Here is an 18391-nt window from a genome sequence, read left to right as displayed (position 1 = left end):
TATTAAATGATTGATGGTTTGAGTACTTGAGTAGACTTTTTACCAAATACTTTGTTATTCTAGAGTAATTTCTGGGTAACTTGTTACTTTTACTTGAGTACAAATATAATGAAGTAGTACTACACTTACTTGAGTAATATTTTGGTACTCTGCCCACCTCTGCCCCTCATGTTGGCCGCGCGAGCGACTCAAGTGCGCGCGCACGTCGCTTTTGGTGAGAAACTTTGAGGAAAACAGAAGTGGAGGAAAAACGTCCCTCAGGTCGTTTAGCTCTCTGCCGAGGAATGCTTTCTTTAGTCATTTTCAAAGCGTGAAATTCTTCCCACTAGCAAAATTTAGAGCTTGTTTATCCCGAAGAAGAAGAAGAAGAAGCTGAGATGGAGAAAGAGGGAGGAGGGATAAAAACAATTAGCCTGCCCTAACTGAGTCTGGGTTTGATCAAGAAACGGTTTTCCTTCCTTTTTTTGTGATGGGAAACTTTAGAAATCAGCGCTCTTCACACAAAGGCGCTGGTGCAGCGAGGCAACAGCTGGGCGGATCAATGCGACCACGTGCCATCCACCACGTGTGCAGCCACTTTTACCCCCCTGTCGTCTTTTTATGGTGGGCGGGGGGTACAGACCGAGGGATAACAGGGGGCAATTTTATCCCAAATATCCCGGAAAGTTGAACTGAACCTGATTTTAAGTCCCCATTCAACCTCTGAACTATGTAGCAGGAATTCATACTGCAGAGTGAAGATGTAAACAGTGGGAGTCATTAAGCAGACAGGCGGTGTTTTCATAATATTTACTGATTCTGTAACGGAATTTTAATCTGTTTGTATTGAACAGCGTCTTCTAGTCAACTTAAAATATAAATATATACTGAAAGTAGAGATTTAATGAGTGATTTTTAGATAGAAACTGCACGTTGACGCCTATTTTTTACGCAGATGTCTATTTATTTAACGAGTAAATCTGGTTATTTCTTTTTTTTTTTTTTACCTTTGGAGGATTTTACTCTAGTAAACATCTTGAAGCTGGTTTGGACTTCTTTTCAGTCCAGACTGCTCAGTGGGAGGTAAGGGTCGGGCAAGAAGAGCAGGAGGAGGAGGGGCCAATTTGCATGTTATTACCATAGCATGTGTCAGGCCGTATAAAACAGGCTGCAGGCGGCCTCGGCCGGAGACAGACGCGCAGTTCACCGTGACAAAACACACTGGGAGGGAGGCTGAGGGAAGCATGGACCAGTAACTATCATCACCATTACGCACTGGATTTACGCTTTATATCGGACCAGAGGAGGAGTTTTGGTTGCCTTTTCTTTTTTTTTTAAATCTGCGCTATAAACTCCCACAAGTTCAGTTTGTTTTTCCTTCAAGTTCGGTTTTGGGATTTATCCTCTTTGGTTCCTCGGGAGATGAATCCCAGCAGCGGGGCGAGCAGCGACAGCGGTTGACTGAGACAACACAAACGAGCTCAATGCATCTTCCTCAAGGGGACTGAACAGGGAGCCAACAAGTCCCCATACGTTTTACTTTATTTATTCCTTATTTATTATGTATTTATTAAACATGGGACGCGTTATTCTGCTGACTCTCACCGTCATGTTCATGTTGTTGTGCCAGGTTGGTCTTCAAATCTTTATCTCCAACATTAACACGTGATTTATCCCCTCCATCCACTAGTGAGTGACGATAACGAGTTTATTTCCTTCCCAGGGGTTCTGTTCGGGAGTTTTTGAGCTGAAGCTGCAGGAGTTTCTAAACAAGAAGGGGGCTCAGGGGAACAAGAACTGCTGCAAAGGAGGCCTGACCTCCTCCTTCCAGCAGCAGTGCGAATGTAAGACTTTCTTCAGGATCTGCCTCAAGCACTACCAGCCCAACGCCACGCCGGAGCCGCCGTGCACGTACGGCGGCGCCGTGACGCCCGTCCTGGGCTCCAACTCCTTCCAGGTCCCCGACGTCATCCCGGAGAGCGCGTTCACCAACCCGGTCAGGATAAACTTCGGCTTCACGTGGCCGGTAAATTCCGATTCACTCTCGAAAACAATGCGATTCGCGCCATTTTAATTGAATCTCTGTGCGTAAAAGTGAGCGCGACGGCTGAGCGCGCATAAAGTTGAGGGCAGGGGTGTTGAGTTTCAGCAGCTTTCAGAGCAGAGAGTGTCGCCTTGGGGTTTTTTAGCTGCTTGGTGTTTTCACCACGCTTCCGCTGGCCACCTGTCTCACCAAGCCATTTGTGTTCCCAGGGGACCTTCTCCCTGATCATCGAAGCGTTACACACCGACTCCAAAGACGACCTCTCCACAGGTAGGAACCAAATCCTCCCTCTCCAGCTCAGGCACTCACCTGCTTTTTGTTACATCCTTTTTATTATGTTATTTTTTAGAGAATCCAGAGCGCGTCATCAGCACAATGACCACCCAGAGGCATCTGACGGTGGGAGATGACTGGTCCCAGGACCTGCACACCGCAGGCCGGACCGAGCTAAAGTACTCGTACCGCTTTGTGTGCGACGAGCACTACTACGGGGACGGCTGCTCGGTGTTCTGCCGGCCCAGAGACGACGCGTTTGGGCACTTTACCTGCGGAGAACGGGGGGAGATCGTGTGTGACGCCGGCTGGAAGGGCCAATACTGCACGGAGCGTGAGTTTAAGAAACTTTTATTACTGGAATGAGGTGGAGGAAGCATCAAATATGACTTAAAAAGAGTATAATACAGATGTGGACGTTATCATAACGCTTTTGACACGATACCTAAAAACGACCATCACCTTCTTAATTTGCCAAAATGGTTTTCTTTATTGCCAAAAATTGAGTTAAAAAAACAAATTAAATTTAAAAATGACGATATTTGATTTAGAACTAAATTATATTACAAATATTACAAAATATTAAAAAATGTCTGGTTTGTAGTCAGAGGGTCTAAGTGCCGTTAGAAGGGATCTTGTGGGTAAACACCACGCGTCCCCCGCCCCCCTGCTTCTCCCTACACACACACACACACACACACACACACACACACACACACACACACACACACACACACACACACACACACACACACACACACACACACGCACACACGACTACTTGATTTATTCTAAGGAAAGTTTTTTGGAATAATCTCACGCGTGCCATAAATTTACATGCTGCCTTCCGATTGGCTGCTGCCGGAGTGGGCCGGACGCTGATTGGCTGAGGCGGGGGAGGTATTGTTTGAAGTGGGCAGCTGCCGGCAGAGAGGAAACAATGGGGCAGCTGTCGAGCACTGGCAACACACTCGCCAGCTGTCCACTCTTATCTGCCCCAATCTGAGACTCTGAGACATTAAGGAGAGTGTGTGTGTGTGTGTGTGTGTGTGTGTGGTGTGTGTGTGTGTGTGTGTGTGCAGGGAGAATGAATAAAAGAGTTTTGACCTGCAGCAAAGGAGGAGAAGAAAAAAGGGAGGGTGGTGGGGTGGCTGTGGGGGTCTGTGTGAGAGTGTGTGCACTTTGGGGTACACACACTCTCACACAGACTCTTTGTCTCTGCAGTATGTTGAACAGAAAGTTTTAGGGATGAGATTAAGGACACTAAGTTTGAAGAAACAGTTTACACTGCAAAAAACACTAAATCTTACCAAGTATTTTTGGTCTAATTACTAACACAATATTGTAGTACACTTGAAATATGACTAAACTAATTTACAAATAAGTTTTCGCCAATATAAATGTTCTTGTTTTAAATAAATAATTACTTAATATTGATAAAAAAATTAGTAAAAATACTTTTTAAAATCGACATTAATGGATTATTTACTTAAAACAAGCTCCCATATTTCACTGTAAAGTTACTTGTAAGTTTGTATTGACTTATTTAAAGTCTGTTAAGATATTTGTACAATAATCTAGACCAAAAACTTGGTAAGATTTTGTGTTTTTGCAGTGTTTGCTTTGTTTTAGATACAACTTTAGCTTTTAAATCCCCAAAAATGAAAATCAGTGATAAACCTGCGTTTCCGTTCGCACATTCCTCTAAGTGCGACTTTCATTTTCTCTTGCTGCGCAGCGATTTGTCTGCCGGGATGCGACGAGGAGCACGGCTTCTGCGAGAAACCTGGCGAGTGCAAGTAAGTCGCCTTTTATTACTGAAACAGCAGCGGAGTAACACGGGTGGACTGATCGGTGCTCTCCCTCTTAATTGGACGACAACAGGTGCAGAGTGGGATTCAAGGGACGCTACTGCGACGAGTGCATTCGCTACCCGGGCTGCCTCCACGGGACCTGCCAGCAGCCCTGGCAGTGCAACTGTCAGGAGGGCTGGGGCGGGCTTTTCTGTAACCAAGGTGAGGACCGGGTCTCCTGAGAGCGCCATGGTGATGAGAGAGGAGGGACGGCAGACAGAGGACAGGGGGAAAATGGGACTGCTTGTTGGGTTTTAGAAGTTCTGGCACTTTGGGATTGATTTGGACTCTTAGACCAGGAGAAGTTTGAACTTTATTCAGAGTTTGCAACAAATGATTTGGTTCCTCCCTAAAAATCTGGTCAGATATTAGTTTAATCATTTATTGTGATTAGGGATGCACCAATCCACCACTTTGATGTCCGATACTGATACCGATATCTGAGGTTTTGTATCGATCTTACACAGAAAAACAATGTTCAACTGACTTTAAACGTTGAATTTTTTTTAAACACAATTATTTGATAACTCTGCACCAGTGCAGTACATTTAATTGCACCAATAGCATCACAAGATTATAAGAACAAGGAGTACACTGCAAAAACACAAAGACTTACCAAGTAATTTGGTGTAGTTTCTAGTGCAAATATCTTAGTACACTTAAAATGACACAAAACTAACTTATAAGTAACTTTTCAGCAAGATATTAGCTTGTTTAGAGTCAATAATTACTTTATATTGATGAAAAAGTACTTGTTTTATTGACAGAATATTTTCCTCATGACATGGGAAAAATATCTTATTATAAGTGAAATAATCTGCCAATGGATCTAGAACTTTTTCATCAATATGAAGAAATTATTGACTCTAAACAAGCTCTTATGTTTTCTTAAAAGGTTAGCTGTAAGTTACTTCCATCTTAGTTCAAGCGTGCTAACATATTTGCATTAAAAACTAAACCAGAATGTAGTAAGCTTTAGTTTTTTTGGAGTGCAGTGTAAAATAAATAATAAAGAAACTGAAACTGACAGCAATAGGTCGACTACCTCAGTCAAACATGTAAAATAAACCCCAACAAACCTGTAAACATTTTCAGAAAGCACAATTCGGAATGCTAAATATAATGTAAGATAAATTTAAAAAACAATGTGTTGCCAAGCTAGTATAGAATTATACCGAGTAGATCTGCACATTGCCAATGACACCTGATCTAGATTTTTTTAAAATATTGGAACCGATACAGATATTAATATCACATTGTTGCATCTCAAATAGGTTATCATGATAAGTATTAATTATGCTGAAAATTCCCCAAACCTGACTGTAATGCTTAGATTGTTAGTTTTACTATTTTCTCCTCTGTTTTTAATTGGGAGTATCGATAAATATAAATAAATCTGAACACATCTGTGCAGTTTAGTGACTAAAAATTACACTTTTTATATGACTGGTGTCCTAAAGAAACACATACAAATGGGAATGTGTTTCAAGAGCATCATTTGTGTTTGTGGGGTTATAATTGCTGCGACATGTAGAAACAACCTTACGGTTACCTAAAAAACAGAGTAATAAATAGTTATTTTTGTCACTTTTATCACGAAATGTACCACAAAACACCAGAATAAAACCCATAACTGTTATGGTTGAAACAAGAAAAACAACCAAAGAGTGAAGATAAGCGGCAGAGACGGGGAGCCAGAGATTTGGTGAAATGTAGTGGAAGACAAAAGGCATTCTGACACTTTGGTTGTGCCATATGTTGCACTGAGCCTGTTCTGCTGCGTCCTTCCAGATCTGAACTACTGCACTCATCACAAGCCGTGCATGAATGGAGCCACATGCAGCAACACCGGCCAGGGCAGCTACACCTGTTCCTGCAGGCCCGGCTTCACTGGGGCCAGCTGTGAGATCAAGGTCAACGAATGTGCTGGAAACCCCTGCCGCAACGGGGGAAGCTGCACTGTAAGTGTGGAAAAAATGAACGTCTAAATCTAGCCTGGCACCTGCTCCACTTATTCAGACGAAACCAAAGAAGCCTCTAAAAAAATATCTGATGTATAGCTGCAGATGCAGCAGCGAGAAAAATCTTGACGTCAACCCGGTGTGATTATTATTCTCCCCACTCAGGATTCAGAAAACACATATAAGTGCAGTTGCCCTCATGGTTTCTATGGCAACAACTGCGAGTTAAGTGCCATGACGTGTGCGGATGGGCCTTGCTCCAACGGAGGCCGCTGCGCCGACAACCCTGATGGAGGCTATTTCTGCCAGTGCCCCACTGGATACGCAGGATTCAACTGTGAGAAAAAGATTGACCACTGCACCTCCAGTCCCTGCTCCAACGGTAAGAGACGCTGCGACCCGAGGAGTTTATGTTCTGCTGCAAAGCTCTGCTTTGCAAATGTCTGCAAGACTTTATCGGGGTTCCACTAATGTAAAAAAAGAAAAAGCACACAATTTTACTATTGTGGTGTTTTCATTGAATAAAAAATGTAATTAAAGTCACATAAATCGTATTAATCATTAAAAAACATGCCGTGTCATCATCATCCAACCACTTCCTGTTGTCTTCTTCATTTTTTCTGGCAGTAGTAACATCCGGTTGTTGATCACATGACGTGTGATGCATAAGAAGTGTTTCCATTGCAGTTTTATGAAAAGCAACCTAATTCTAAAACATTTTTTGTGTTTCCATTAAGCAAATTTGTTTTCCTAAATCCAATATGTGAAATTATGTGGTCACTAGCTGCGTTTTCGTTCACCTTAAAATTTCACCAATTGAAATTGCGAAAATAAATTTGCTTAATGGGAACATGGCAATTTTGAAAAACTGACATTTTTTAATAGGATGTAGTTTTTCTTGACCTTTGTATTCTGCAAAACTGCAACAGAAACACTTTTTGCATCACACGAGTCACATGATCAACAGCCGGCTGTTACTACTGGCGGAAACTATGAAGAAGACGACAGGAAGTAGTTGTAAGATGATGGAGGACAATGTGCATCTGAGCTCTCTCAGCATCACACAATTTATAAAAAGTTGTGTTGAATCCATAGCCAACTGTGATTTCCCCAAAGCAAACGCTAGGGGTGTCCAAAGTGTGGCTCGGGGCCATCTGTGGCCCTTGGAGAGATTTTGTGCGGCCCCCCTAACTGGAATTCAAGAATCATAATAATTTGACCAGTGATACTCACTTATTACCCTGATATGTACATATAGAAAATATGTACATTATATTATATATATTTAAATAAATCTAATCTAAAATCTAAAATAAGAAATATTAAAAATAATTTTATAATTAAACTTTCTCACAATAGAAAGTAACACAAAGTAAACTACATAGTGACTTTTACTGAAAAGCAGATTTTGCTGCTTTTATTTAATTTCTTATACTTGGCTGAATGTAGCAAGTGTTTTGAAGGTGAGTGACTCAAATCTTTTTCTTATAACAGAATACATTTGTTCAAACAATCTCAAAACAATTTGAAAACTAACTACAATTTCTTTTAATACAGAAAATGTGCAAAATTATTTCAAATTTGGGATTGTTTCTACAAAAAAAAACAATAAAATCAGGCAACTATAATTGTTTGATTTTATTTTAACTTTAAATTATTTTACTATTTCTTGTTTTTGACTTGTCGATTTTGGCCCAAATGACAAAAAGTTTGGACACCCCTGGAATACGGGGTTTGTTGCTCCAACGCCTGAATAAAACATCTCTTCTGATTGGCTGGCAGATGATGAGCAACATGGCTGAATTATGATTACATCTCATGTAACTATTTACTGCCATGAGTTTTAATGATTTATCACATGAACAACCTTATCAACGTGCGATTTAATGGAAACACCGCAATTGGGAAATTGTGTTTTTTTTTTTTTACATTAGCTGAATATCGACAAACATTTGTAATGGAAATGCAGCTACTGCAGGTCCTTAAGGCCGTCGTCTCTTTGAAGAACAAACAGTAGCATGAGAGCTTGTTTCTGTTTCAGGCGCCCGCTGTGTGGATCTGGTCAACTCTTACCTGTGCCAATGCCCAGAGGGTTTTGCTGGTATGAACTGCGACCAGACAGGTGATGTTTGCTCTGCCTATCCTTGTCAAAATGGCGGGACGTGCCAGGAGGGCCCCACCGGCTACACCTGCACCTGCCCACCCGGATACACCGGCCGCAACTGCAGCTCCCCCATCAGTCGCTGTGAGCACAACCCCTGCCACAACGGTGCCACCTGCCACGAGAGAAACAACCGCTACGTCTGCGCGTGTGTGTCCGGCTACGGAGGCAGGAACTGCCAGTTCCTGCTTCCGGAGCACGCCGCGATCCGAGGGTCCGAAGTCCCCTGGATGGCCATCGGCTCCGGCGTGGCTATGGTGCTCCTGCTGCTGGCCGGCTGCGCCGTGCTGGTTGGGTTTTTCCGATCGAAAGCTCAGCATAGCGTACAGGCGGAGATGGGGGGCGAAGGAGAGACAATAAATAACCTCACCAACAACTGTCACCGCGGTGACAGGGACCTTGCTATCAGCGTGATGCCGATGCCAGGCGTCAAAAACATCAATAAAAAGATGGACTTCGGCAGCGGCGACCCGGATGAAGATTCTTCACCAGGAAGAAGCAGCTGCAAAAGCCGACATCCACCTTCAGACTACAACCTGGTGCGGGAGGTGAACTACGAGCAGGCGGCCAAGGAGGCCATGCTGGAGGCGGCCTGCGAGGACAAGTATCAATCCTTGGACTCGCTGGAGTTTGAAGAGAAACACAGCAAACGTTTAAAATGGTAAATATTTAAAGCAGGAAGCCGGCAGGCCAAATGACCCCCAGCAGCCAAAATAGTAACGCTAACGTTGTGTTTTTGTTTCCTCTCAAAGCGATGCATCAGAAAAGAGAGCCCCAGAACTGTCTGCATGTGCGGACACCAAGTACAAATCTGTGTTTGTGATGTCAGAGGAGAAAGACGAATGTATAATTGCAACTGAGGTGAGTTTATCGATGTCTCACAGGAAAAATGCCAATCGAAATAGTACATTTTCATCAATATTAAAAAATTATTGACTGAAACAAGCTCATATATATTGCTGAAAAGTTACATCCCGGCCAGGATACCTAGGTGGGCCCCATATGGGATAACTGAGAAGGTTTTGTTCCGGTGGTCCTACATCACAGGTGTCAAACTCCAGTCCTCGAGGGCCGCAGTCCTACAGTTTTTAGATGTGCCACAGGTACAAAACACTGAAATGAAATGTCTTAATTACCTCCTCCTTGTGTAGATCAGTTCTCCCAGCCTTGCTAATGACCTAATTATTCTATTCAGGTGGTGCAGCAGAGGCACATCTAAAAGTTGCAGGACAGCGGCCCTCGAGGACTGGAGTTTGACACCCCTGTCCTACATGAATTTACCCAGATAGATTTTATATCTGAGAAAATTTAAAATCTAGATTTTCTTTCTGGGTCAATTGATGTAGGGCCAAAACCTTCTCATTTATCCCATATGGGGCCCACCTAAGTATCCTGGCTGGGAAGTAACCTTTCAGCAATATACAGCTCTGGGAAAAACTAAAAGACCACTTAAAAAGACCAGTTTCTCTGATTTTTACTTTTTATATGTATATGTTTGAGTAAAATGAAGTTTGTCCTTTTATTCTATGAACTACTGACAACATGTCTCTGAAGTTACGAGCAAATATTTATTAACAGAAAATGAGAAATGGTCAAAATAATGACAAAGATGCAGTGCTTTCAAGCCTGAAACAATGCAAAGAAAACAAGTTGATATTCATTTATAAACCACAACACTAATGTTTTAACACAGGAAGAGTTCGGAAATCAATATTTGGTGGAATAACCAGGTTTTTAATGGGGTTCAGTGCAGTGGGCTCTTAGTTTTGTCCAGAGCTGTATTTCAGATTGTTTTAAGTCAATAATTTGTTAATATTGATTAAAAAAAGTACTATTCAATTGGCAGGTATTTCACTTACAATGTGAAAAATATCTTGTTAAATAATCTGTCAAGTAGTTTTTATCAATATTAACAAATTATTGACTTAAAACAAGCTCCTGTATCTTGTCAAAAAGTTACTTATAAGATAGTTTTGTCTTATTTCAAGTGCATTAAGATATTTGCTGTAGAAACTAAAACAAAATTACTTGTTAAGATTTTGTGTTTTTGCAGTGTTCACATTTCACTGATCTAAGTAACATCTAATTTCTGTTTTTTTTCCCACTTTTCCAGGTGTAAGACGCTACCAATGGGCTGCCGGTTGCTCATTTGCTCTATGGGAGAGTTTTTATGCTCCTTCAGATGCTGCTCTAACCCTAGGGGGCGACGTCCCGCCTTGAGACTGCTGCTGATACAGAGACGTTTAACTGATATTCAGAGTGAGCTGGTTCTCTACTGGTAACTAAGTGTAGGCAGCGGCGGCCTGTGGGATAAGAACTGGCACGGTACAAAATTTAAAAAAGTAAAAGTGATGTAAATGAGCTTTACAGTTGAACGTAAACTCTCAGTAAGCTTTCCATTCTGCCTTTCATTGGAGATTATATGTAAGCATTGGCAATAAAGCAGGGGTGTCCAAACTTTTTGCTAAGTCGGCCAAAATTGTAGACTCAAAAGTAGCAATAAAAACAAAAAACTCAACCTAAAATCAATCAAATAAAATAGCCTGATATTTATTATAGATCCAAAACCTGGAAGGGAATTTTACAACGGTGCATCAGGGCCTTTGTAGATAAAAATTAGGAGTAAATTTCTGCCAATAACTCAAAATTTTTTTAGAAAATTTTCAACATTTGAAATTCAGAAATTTTTGTAGAAAATTTCTAATATTAATCTAGACATTTTTTTTCTAGTAGCTATATTCAGAAATTACTCTCAAAATGTCTGAGATTTTTGGCAGAAATTTACTACTTTTTTCCCGCTAATTTGGCCCTAATACAATGTAGCAGATTTTGCATATTTGTATTGAAAGAAAGTCATTGAATACATTTGAATACATTTATTTTCAGTAATAAGAACAGGATTTGGGTCACTTTGTTTCAAAACGTTTGCTATTTTTAGCCAAGTTTAAGAAATAATAAAAGCTGATCTTTTGTTAAAACTTTGTGTTACTTTACATTTTCCTGTGTAAGAAGACTAAGTGGTGACTATTTTCACCGTGGCTACAAATTAAAAGTCTCCATCTGCATCTACGGGTCAAATTTGTATTATTTTTGAATTGCAGTTGGGGTCCGCACAAAATCAGTCGAACGGCCACAAACGGCCCCCGGGGCCGCGCTTTGGACACCCCTGCAGTAGAGCATGCTACAAGTTTTATTTTATGCAACATTTGCAGCCGGGCCTTTTCTGCACCCCACAGGCTGCTACTGATCGCAGGAACTGCATCAAACGGTGGATGTTTGGCCATACTGGCCTGCTCTTCACAAGGCGCTTTATGGGCTGTGCTCCCATCGCTGCCATAGTGAAGACTGTATGTATACTTGATGTCTGTATTAACTGAAGTGCGTTTTCTCCCCCTAAGCCCTCCAAACCATTTATAATATAGTATTCTTTCAAAAAACAACAAAAAGTTTTTTTTTTTATAAATAAGAAAAGAAGAAATTTCCTTTTGACACAGATTGTCCTTTTTGTAAAATAAACCCAAGAAAGTGTTATGATTTAAAATTATGATTTAATTTATGTTAATTTAAAAACTTTGCATTATTTTTATTTTCTAATGTATATTTGTGATGTTTGTTATAATTATTTAAGTTTTTTTTTAAAGGATATTTGCAAAGGCACTTCATGTTTTTGGTTGTTTTTTTTTTTTTGTTGCTCCTTTTGTTTTAAGAAAATGTTATTTAAAATGAATAATGTAACAGTTTACTGGTTGTGAATGAAGGAATTAGCCAAGACTATTTTTCCAATAAATATTGCTAAACATGACATCTCACTGCGTCCAACTCTGGTTGCGTCCATGTGTGAACATCTGCTGCCGCCCCATGGCGGGCTTTTTTCTGGAAAGTGTCGCCGTGGAGACGAACGAGGGGGTCTATTCATGAAAAACAATGTCCTCACACCAGATTTACCACTCTTGGTGCGGCTTCCACCAACACCAGGTAAATCATGCCTTTGAGATTCAGATCAATGGAGAGTAGTTTTACACACTCCCTGTTTTTTCCAAACTATATCTTGAACTGGATGCTTAAATTTAGGCTTTAATTTATTCAGCTGGGAAGCTCAACAAAAAAGTTAAACATTTCCATTTTAATTTTACTCACTGCAAGTATTTTTGTTTAGTTTCTACTGTACTTGAAAAGAGACAAAAACTAACTTTCAACTAACTTTTCGGCTACATGAGCTCATTTTTATTCAATAATTCCTTAATATTGATGAAAAAATACTGGTTTCATTGGCAGATTATTTTATTGATAAGATATTTTCCCCATGTTTTTAGTGAAATAATCTGTCAGTAGTTGGAACTGGTAGATTTTCATCAACATTAAGTAATTATCGTCTGAAAACAAACTCGTATATCTTGCTGAGAAGTTCCTCATGAGTTAATTTTGGTTTATGTAAAGTGCATCAAGATATTTGCACAAGAAGCTGGTCAAAAAATACTACAGTAGATTTTGTGGTTTTTAGCAGTGTTTTAGTTCCCTACAAAGTTCACTGCAAAACCACAAAATCTTACCAAGTATTTTTTGGTCTAGTTTTAGTGCAAATATCTTAGTTCACCTTAAAAAGACAAAAACTAACGCAAAAGTATTGTGAAGGAACAAAAAAAGTCCACTAGAGGGCTCAGTATATATCTATTCACATGCTTTACACATTTTAAAAATTAAATTAAATATATTGTTACTTTAATTAGTTTTTATAATCTTTCATGAGTTTTATTTTTTGGGCCCCCGATCCTCCAGCCCCTCGGTGCCCAGTGCTCAGTGAACGCAGTAGCGGCCCTGGAAGCGAGTGACTGTAAATCATCGGCCCGGCATCAGGGGCCTCTGGTTCGGCTTACAGCGCCGCGCCATTAGTGGAACAGACTTCAGCAGACAATGATGGAATTGACAATGAAGCACACAAAAGACCACCCTAGGGAGAGTCTGCATGTCCCTCGGCATGCTGGGAGAAAGAGAGCAGCAGGAACAGATGTTGTTGAGTAACAGATGCTTTCTGGCCGGAGTGCAGCCACAGACTGCACCGAGCCTCAGGACGGCACCTGGGACGGACCGTCATGGAAACACGGACCGTCAGATGAATCAGCGCTACCGCTGCTTATACACTGCAAAAACACAAAACCCTACCATGTAGTTAATTTCTGCTACAATTATCTTAGTACACTTGAAATAAGACAAAACTGCTGAAATGTTGTAAGTTGGTTTTGTGTTATTTAAAGTGTACTAACATGACAATTGACCCAGAAAGAAAATCTAGATTTTAAATTTGCTCAGATATAAAATCTATCTGGGTAAATTCATGTAGGGCCACCGGAACAAAACCTTCTCATGTATCCCATATGGGGCCCACCGAGGTGTCCTGGCTGGGATGTAACTTTTTAGCAGTATATAAGATCTTGTTCTAAGTCAATAATTTCTTAATATTGATGAAAAAACACTAGTTCCACTTTCAGATTAATTAACATACCATGGGGGAAATGTCTTGTTATAAGAGAGTCTGCCAATAAATCTAGTAAGTTTTCATCAATATTAAGGAATTGTTTACTTCAAATAATCTTCTATATTGTGGTGAAACGTTACTTGTAAGTTAGTTTTGTCTTATTTCAAGCAAACTAATATATTTGGACTAGAAACTAGACCAAAAAACCTTGGAAAGATTTTGTGTTTTTGCAAGAAGAAAAATGAATATTTAATGTTCTAGTAATACAATCCTGCTATTAAGAAGAGAAAACGTCTCTCTTGGTATCTGATATGTATTTATTGAAGAGACTTGGGTTCATTCTGTGATCAATGAACGAAAGCATAAAAAAGCTGTTATATGCTGTAAAAACACAATCTTACAAGTATTTGTTCTAGTTTTTGGTGCAAATATGTTAGTACGCTTGAAATAAGGAAAAACTATAACTTTTTAGCAAATATATGAGCTTTTTTAGGTCAATAATTCATTATTGTTGATGAAAAAGTTCTAGTTCCACTGGCAGATTATTTCACTTATAACAAGACATTTTTCCTGTGTTGTAAGTTAAATAATCTTCCAGTAGAACTAGAACTTTATCATTAACTTTAAGGAATCATTTACTTAAAACAAGCTCCTGTATTTTAGTTATTACACATGAAATAAGACAAAACTAAGATATTTGCACTGGAAACTAGACCAAAAATACTTTGAAAGATTTTGTTTTTGAAGTGAAATTGGATTCATTCTGAGAACAATTAAAGAAAAAGCCAAATAACAGTTTCACTGCAAAAACACAAAAGTCTTACTAAGTATTTGTGGTCTAGTTAAACCTCTTAGCACACTTGAAATAAGACAAAACAACCTTACAAGCAATTTTTCAGCAAGAAATATTTGAACTTTTTTTAAGTCAATAATTCCTTAATATTGTTGAAGAACTACTGATTTCACCGTCACATTATTTCACTTATAACTGGTGAGATATTTTCCTTCCGTATTTTAAAAGTATTTTTGAATGAAATCGTTTTTTATTCAGTTTCTTACTGACTTTTAACTCAAAATAAATTAGATCCTGATATTCAAACCTTCAGTTTCACTGATGAAAATAATTAAAATGTTAATAAAAGAACAAACAAACAACCAGAGTGAACTCTTTATTTGGAGAAAAATCTTTGAAATCACTCAATTTTTCAAAGTCAATGAATTCATCAAGAACAACATCTAAGTTCTAGGAAAAAGTTAAAATCATGCCATTAGTCTTTTTATACATAAAGATGTAGCTGTAAGATGACCTTTTTTTCTTTTTCTTTTGTTTATAAAATGACTTTTTCTGACATATTTCACCTCTGTTAAAGAAATATTCATGTAGAAAAACAGTTGTCGTTCCTCTCAACAAAGCAAAAATACAGAAATAAAAGGCGTAATAATAATAATACACTACGTTACAATGCGCTGACATGGCTTCAAAGCACACATATTACACTACTGTACAAGGGTTTCCCCCCCCACAGACACAATGCAACAAAAGCACATCCACTGCTGAGGATAGATCAAACCTGTGAAACAGCTTAACACTGCTTATTTACTGAACCCTGACCACAGTGTGGCGTTGGCAACTGGCAAATGAGGTAAATGTTTCTAAAAAAAAGCACCAAAAGTTTGGCTTAAATGTGCTTAAAATGTAAATATTTATATTTTTATATATATATATATATATAGCTTATACAGAACGGCAAATTGAAAGAATTTCAGTCTAGCTTCTCCGAACGGTTTTCCTTTTTACTTATTTGATGTTTTTTCCTTTCAAATACACAAGACTGGAGAAACAAAGCACTGAATCTGCAGTTTTGGTTGAGAAGCCGCTGAATTCATACCGCCAGTTCTGCTCTGAGTAAAGTAAGCAGCATTCTTCCATGTCTGAGTGGGACATTAAATATCAATGTTTAGAGTGAAATCCAAGCAGAAAAAAAGGAAAAAGAAAATTACAGATTTGTCTTACATGGATTCACTTTTACATAAAAATCTTAATTAAAGGGAATATTTTATTTTTAAACATATTATATAATTGCTTGGAAAGTTCTCAAGCACAAAGTTTGTCACTTGTTGAGAATATCTACATAAATGTCAGTAAGAATAGTTCCTACACTGTAAAAACACAAAATCTTACCAAGTATTTTTGGTCTATTTATTTAGTGCAAATATCTTATTACACTTGAAATCAGACAAAACTAACTCACAAAGAACTTTTCAGCAAGATAGAGGAGCTTCTTTTAAACAAAAAAAATCTAGTAATTTTGATTTGTATTTTTCCACTGGCAGATTATTTCACTTATAACATTTTTCCCATCTTTTATCAATATCAAGTAATTATTTACTTAAAACAGGCTAATTTATCTTACTCAAAAGTTATTTGTAAGTTAATTTTGTCTTATTTCAAGTGTACTAACTTGCAAATAAGTTTTCAGCAAGATAGGTGAGCTTGTTTTAAAGTAAATAACTCATTAATATTGATTTTAAAAATCAGTACTAGTTCCACTGGCAGATTATTTCACTTATAACAAGGCATTTTCCTCGTCTTTTATTAATATTAATTTGCTATTTACTTACAACAAGCTTTTCAGTGAGATATAGCAGCTTATTTTAAGTCAATAACTCCTTAAGATTGAAGAAAAAGTACTACCGTAATCTCCAGACTACCAGGCGCACTTCAAAGCCTATAATTAGATCAGAAAAGGACAGTGCTCCTTTATCTGGAGTAAAACAGCGCCATCTAGTGAATTAGTATGGATGAATTTTGGTTGTTTTTGTGACCTCGAAGCGATTTTGTGAGGTACACGGCGCTCACGGCGCTATGTCGAAATGTTTTGGTTGCATTACATTACGGCTTCCGTAGTCAGGAGCGTCGCGGAGGAATACGTACGGTGCTTTCACTGACTAACTGTCAAGGTTTGGAGTTGAGAATATGGGAAATCTGTATCCGTCCGCTGCTGCCGTCGAAGCGGGTGGTATGGCGGTGCGTGTATTGATCTGGTGGTGCTGGAGGTGTGACGAAAACTACCGTGAGAGGTAAGAGCCGGGGGGAGGAAGTCAATCGACTACCGTAAGAACCGGGGTTGACTACGTAAATGCGTCATCGCGACGTAATTACTCTAATACGGGAGCACACCAGGATAGCTATCGCACTGTTTTGTTTTTGCTTAATGCGCCGTATAGACCAGTGCGCTTTATTATGAAAAAAGATCGAAAATAGACCATTTATTCCAGTGCACCATATAGTGCGAAATATACGGTAGTTCTACTGACTGCATATTAAAAAAAATCATTTAACTTAAAGCTCCTATTTCCTTCTGAAAAGATACTTGTGAGTTAGTTTTGTCTTCTTTCAAGCGTAATAAGATTTTTGCATCAAAAGTAGAGCAAAAATTCTTGGTAAGATTTTATGTTTTTGTTGTGTACAAAGCTTAACCTGCGCATCATAAAATGTTTTTATTAAGAAACATCAAGGGAAAGTGAGCGAAAAACTGGGAAACCAAGGGTCTTTTAAAGATCACCTTCAATGTGTTCAAAACTAATAATAACAATAAAAAATAACAACCTTAGGCCAAATACTTCAAGGGGACACCGATATCTAGAGCTAGGCGATGTGCAAACTTAATTGTGCATAGAGATCAAATTGTAATAAATATTAATGTGGTACTAGCATTATGACATGTTTTGTCAAAACATGTATGGGTGATTGTACATTTTTATTTAAAATTTAAATTTACTAAAACATTAAAAAGTTTTTTTTTTTTTTTTTTTTTTACATATATAGTGCTGTTGGAAAAGCTTTTATTATTTTTTTTAAAACAACAATCATTTCCCATGAATTGTTAGCCAGAGTCTCCGAAGACAAACACAGCCAAACACTCGACAAAAAAAACAAAAAACCTGATAAGAACCGCAGATTTTTCAATTATTTCTCCATGTTGAAAATCCTCTAAAAGTTTTCTTTCTTCTTCTTTTTTTTTTTTAAATTGCTCTACACCAAAGAATCACATGAGCAACAAGCAAACTGGGTTTTATAATAAGCAAGAATCTTTACATAGAAGAAAGTTCGAAGCGTTCAGAAAGAATAAGGAGAAGAAAGGAAAGGCAAATGGCTCTATTTTAGCTTTAGTTTTCACCATTTCTTCGTTTGATGTAGCTTAAAGATGCGAAGCATAATGCCTGTCTTTGGACCACTGAGGTAATTGTCGGTGTGTGTGTGTGTGTGTAAAACATGCTGAATTGTTTCCCTAAACAACATAAAAGAGAAACTAGTGTTCCTCTGAGCTTTTCAGATGCTCCGTCTTAATTCGAGGTATATGATGCCGGGGCTGACTGCTGGCGCCTGTGGAAAATCTTACAAAGCATTCAGACAGATCAAGGTGAATTTCATTCACTCTGCTGTGCTGCGTCTAACCCCCCCTCCCCCCGCCCCTATAATCCCACCCACCCACTTCAATGATTTCCTGTAGTCTCACTGCTTCACCTGCATCAACACATCCCTAAAAAAGCACCATGTGTTGCCCTGGTTTGTTCCTGAATAATCCCAGGTTCCATTCACCTTCTACTCAGTTCCTTCAGGAGTCACTTTTTATTATTTACATA

At 38.9% G+C, this 18391-nt stretch overlaps 1 protein-coding gene across 1 annotated transcript; it reads left to right on the top strand.

The window, feature by feature from the left end:
* The first annotated feature begins 1122 nt into the window (after positions 1-1122).
* On the top strand, positions 1123-11831 carry LOC102217461 (delta-like protein A). Its single transcript, XM_005811308.2, has 11 exons — positions 1123-1609; positions 1703-2005; positions 2233-2293; positions 2373-2630; positions 4035-4095; positions 4181-4311; positions 5941-6110; positions 6276-6492; positions 8152-8932; positions 9024-9132; positions 10385-11831. The coding sequence occupies exons 1-11, from the start codon at positions 1541-1543 to the stop codon at positions 10388-10390; spliced, it is 2166 nt and encodes a 721-aa protein (XP_005811365.2). The 5' UTR covers positions 1123-1540; the 3' UTR covers positions 10391-11831.
* The last annotated feature ends 6560 nt before the right edge of the window (positions 11832-18391 follow it).

This window comes from Xiphophorus maculatus, chromosome 5 (genome assembly GCF_002775205.1).
Source record: "Xiphophorus maculatus strain JP 163 A chromosome 5, X_maculatus-5.0-male, whole genome shotgun sequence".
NCBI lineage: Eukaryota > Metazoa > Chordata > Actinopteri > Cyprinodontiformes > Poeciliidae > Xiphophorus > Xiphophorus maculatus.
This window is presented reverse-complemented; position numbering and strand designations above follow the sequence as displayed.

Excerpts from the sequence above, each read along its gene's own strand:
- LOC102217461 (XM_005811308.2), top strand. The coding sequence starts at position 1,541 with ATGTATTTATTAAACATGGGACGCGTTATTCTGCTGACTCTCACCGTC. Across the intron at positions 2,631-4,034 it reads GGGCCAATACTGCACGGAGC|CGATTTGTCTGCCGGGATGC; the intron begins GTGAGTTTAAGA and ends CTTGCTGCGCAG. Across the intron at positions 8,933-9,023 it reads CACAGCAAACGTTTAAAATG|CGATGCATCAGAAAAGAGAG; the intron begins GTAAATATTTAA and ends TTCCTCTCAAAG.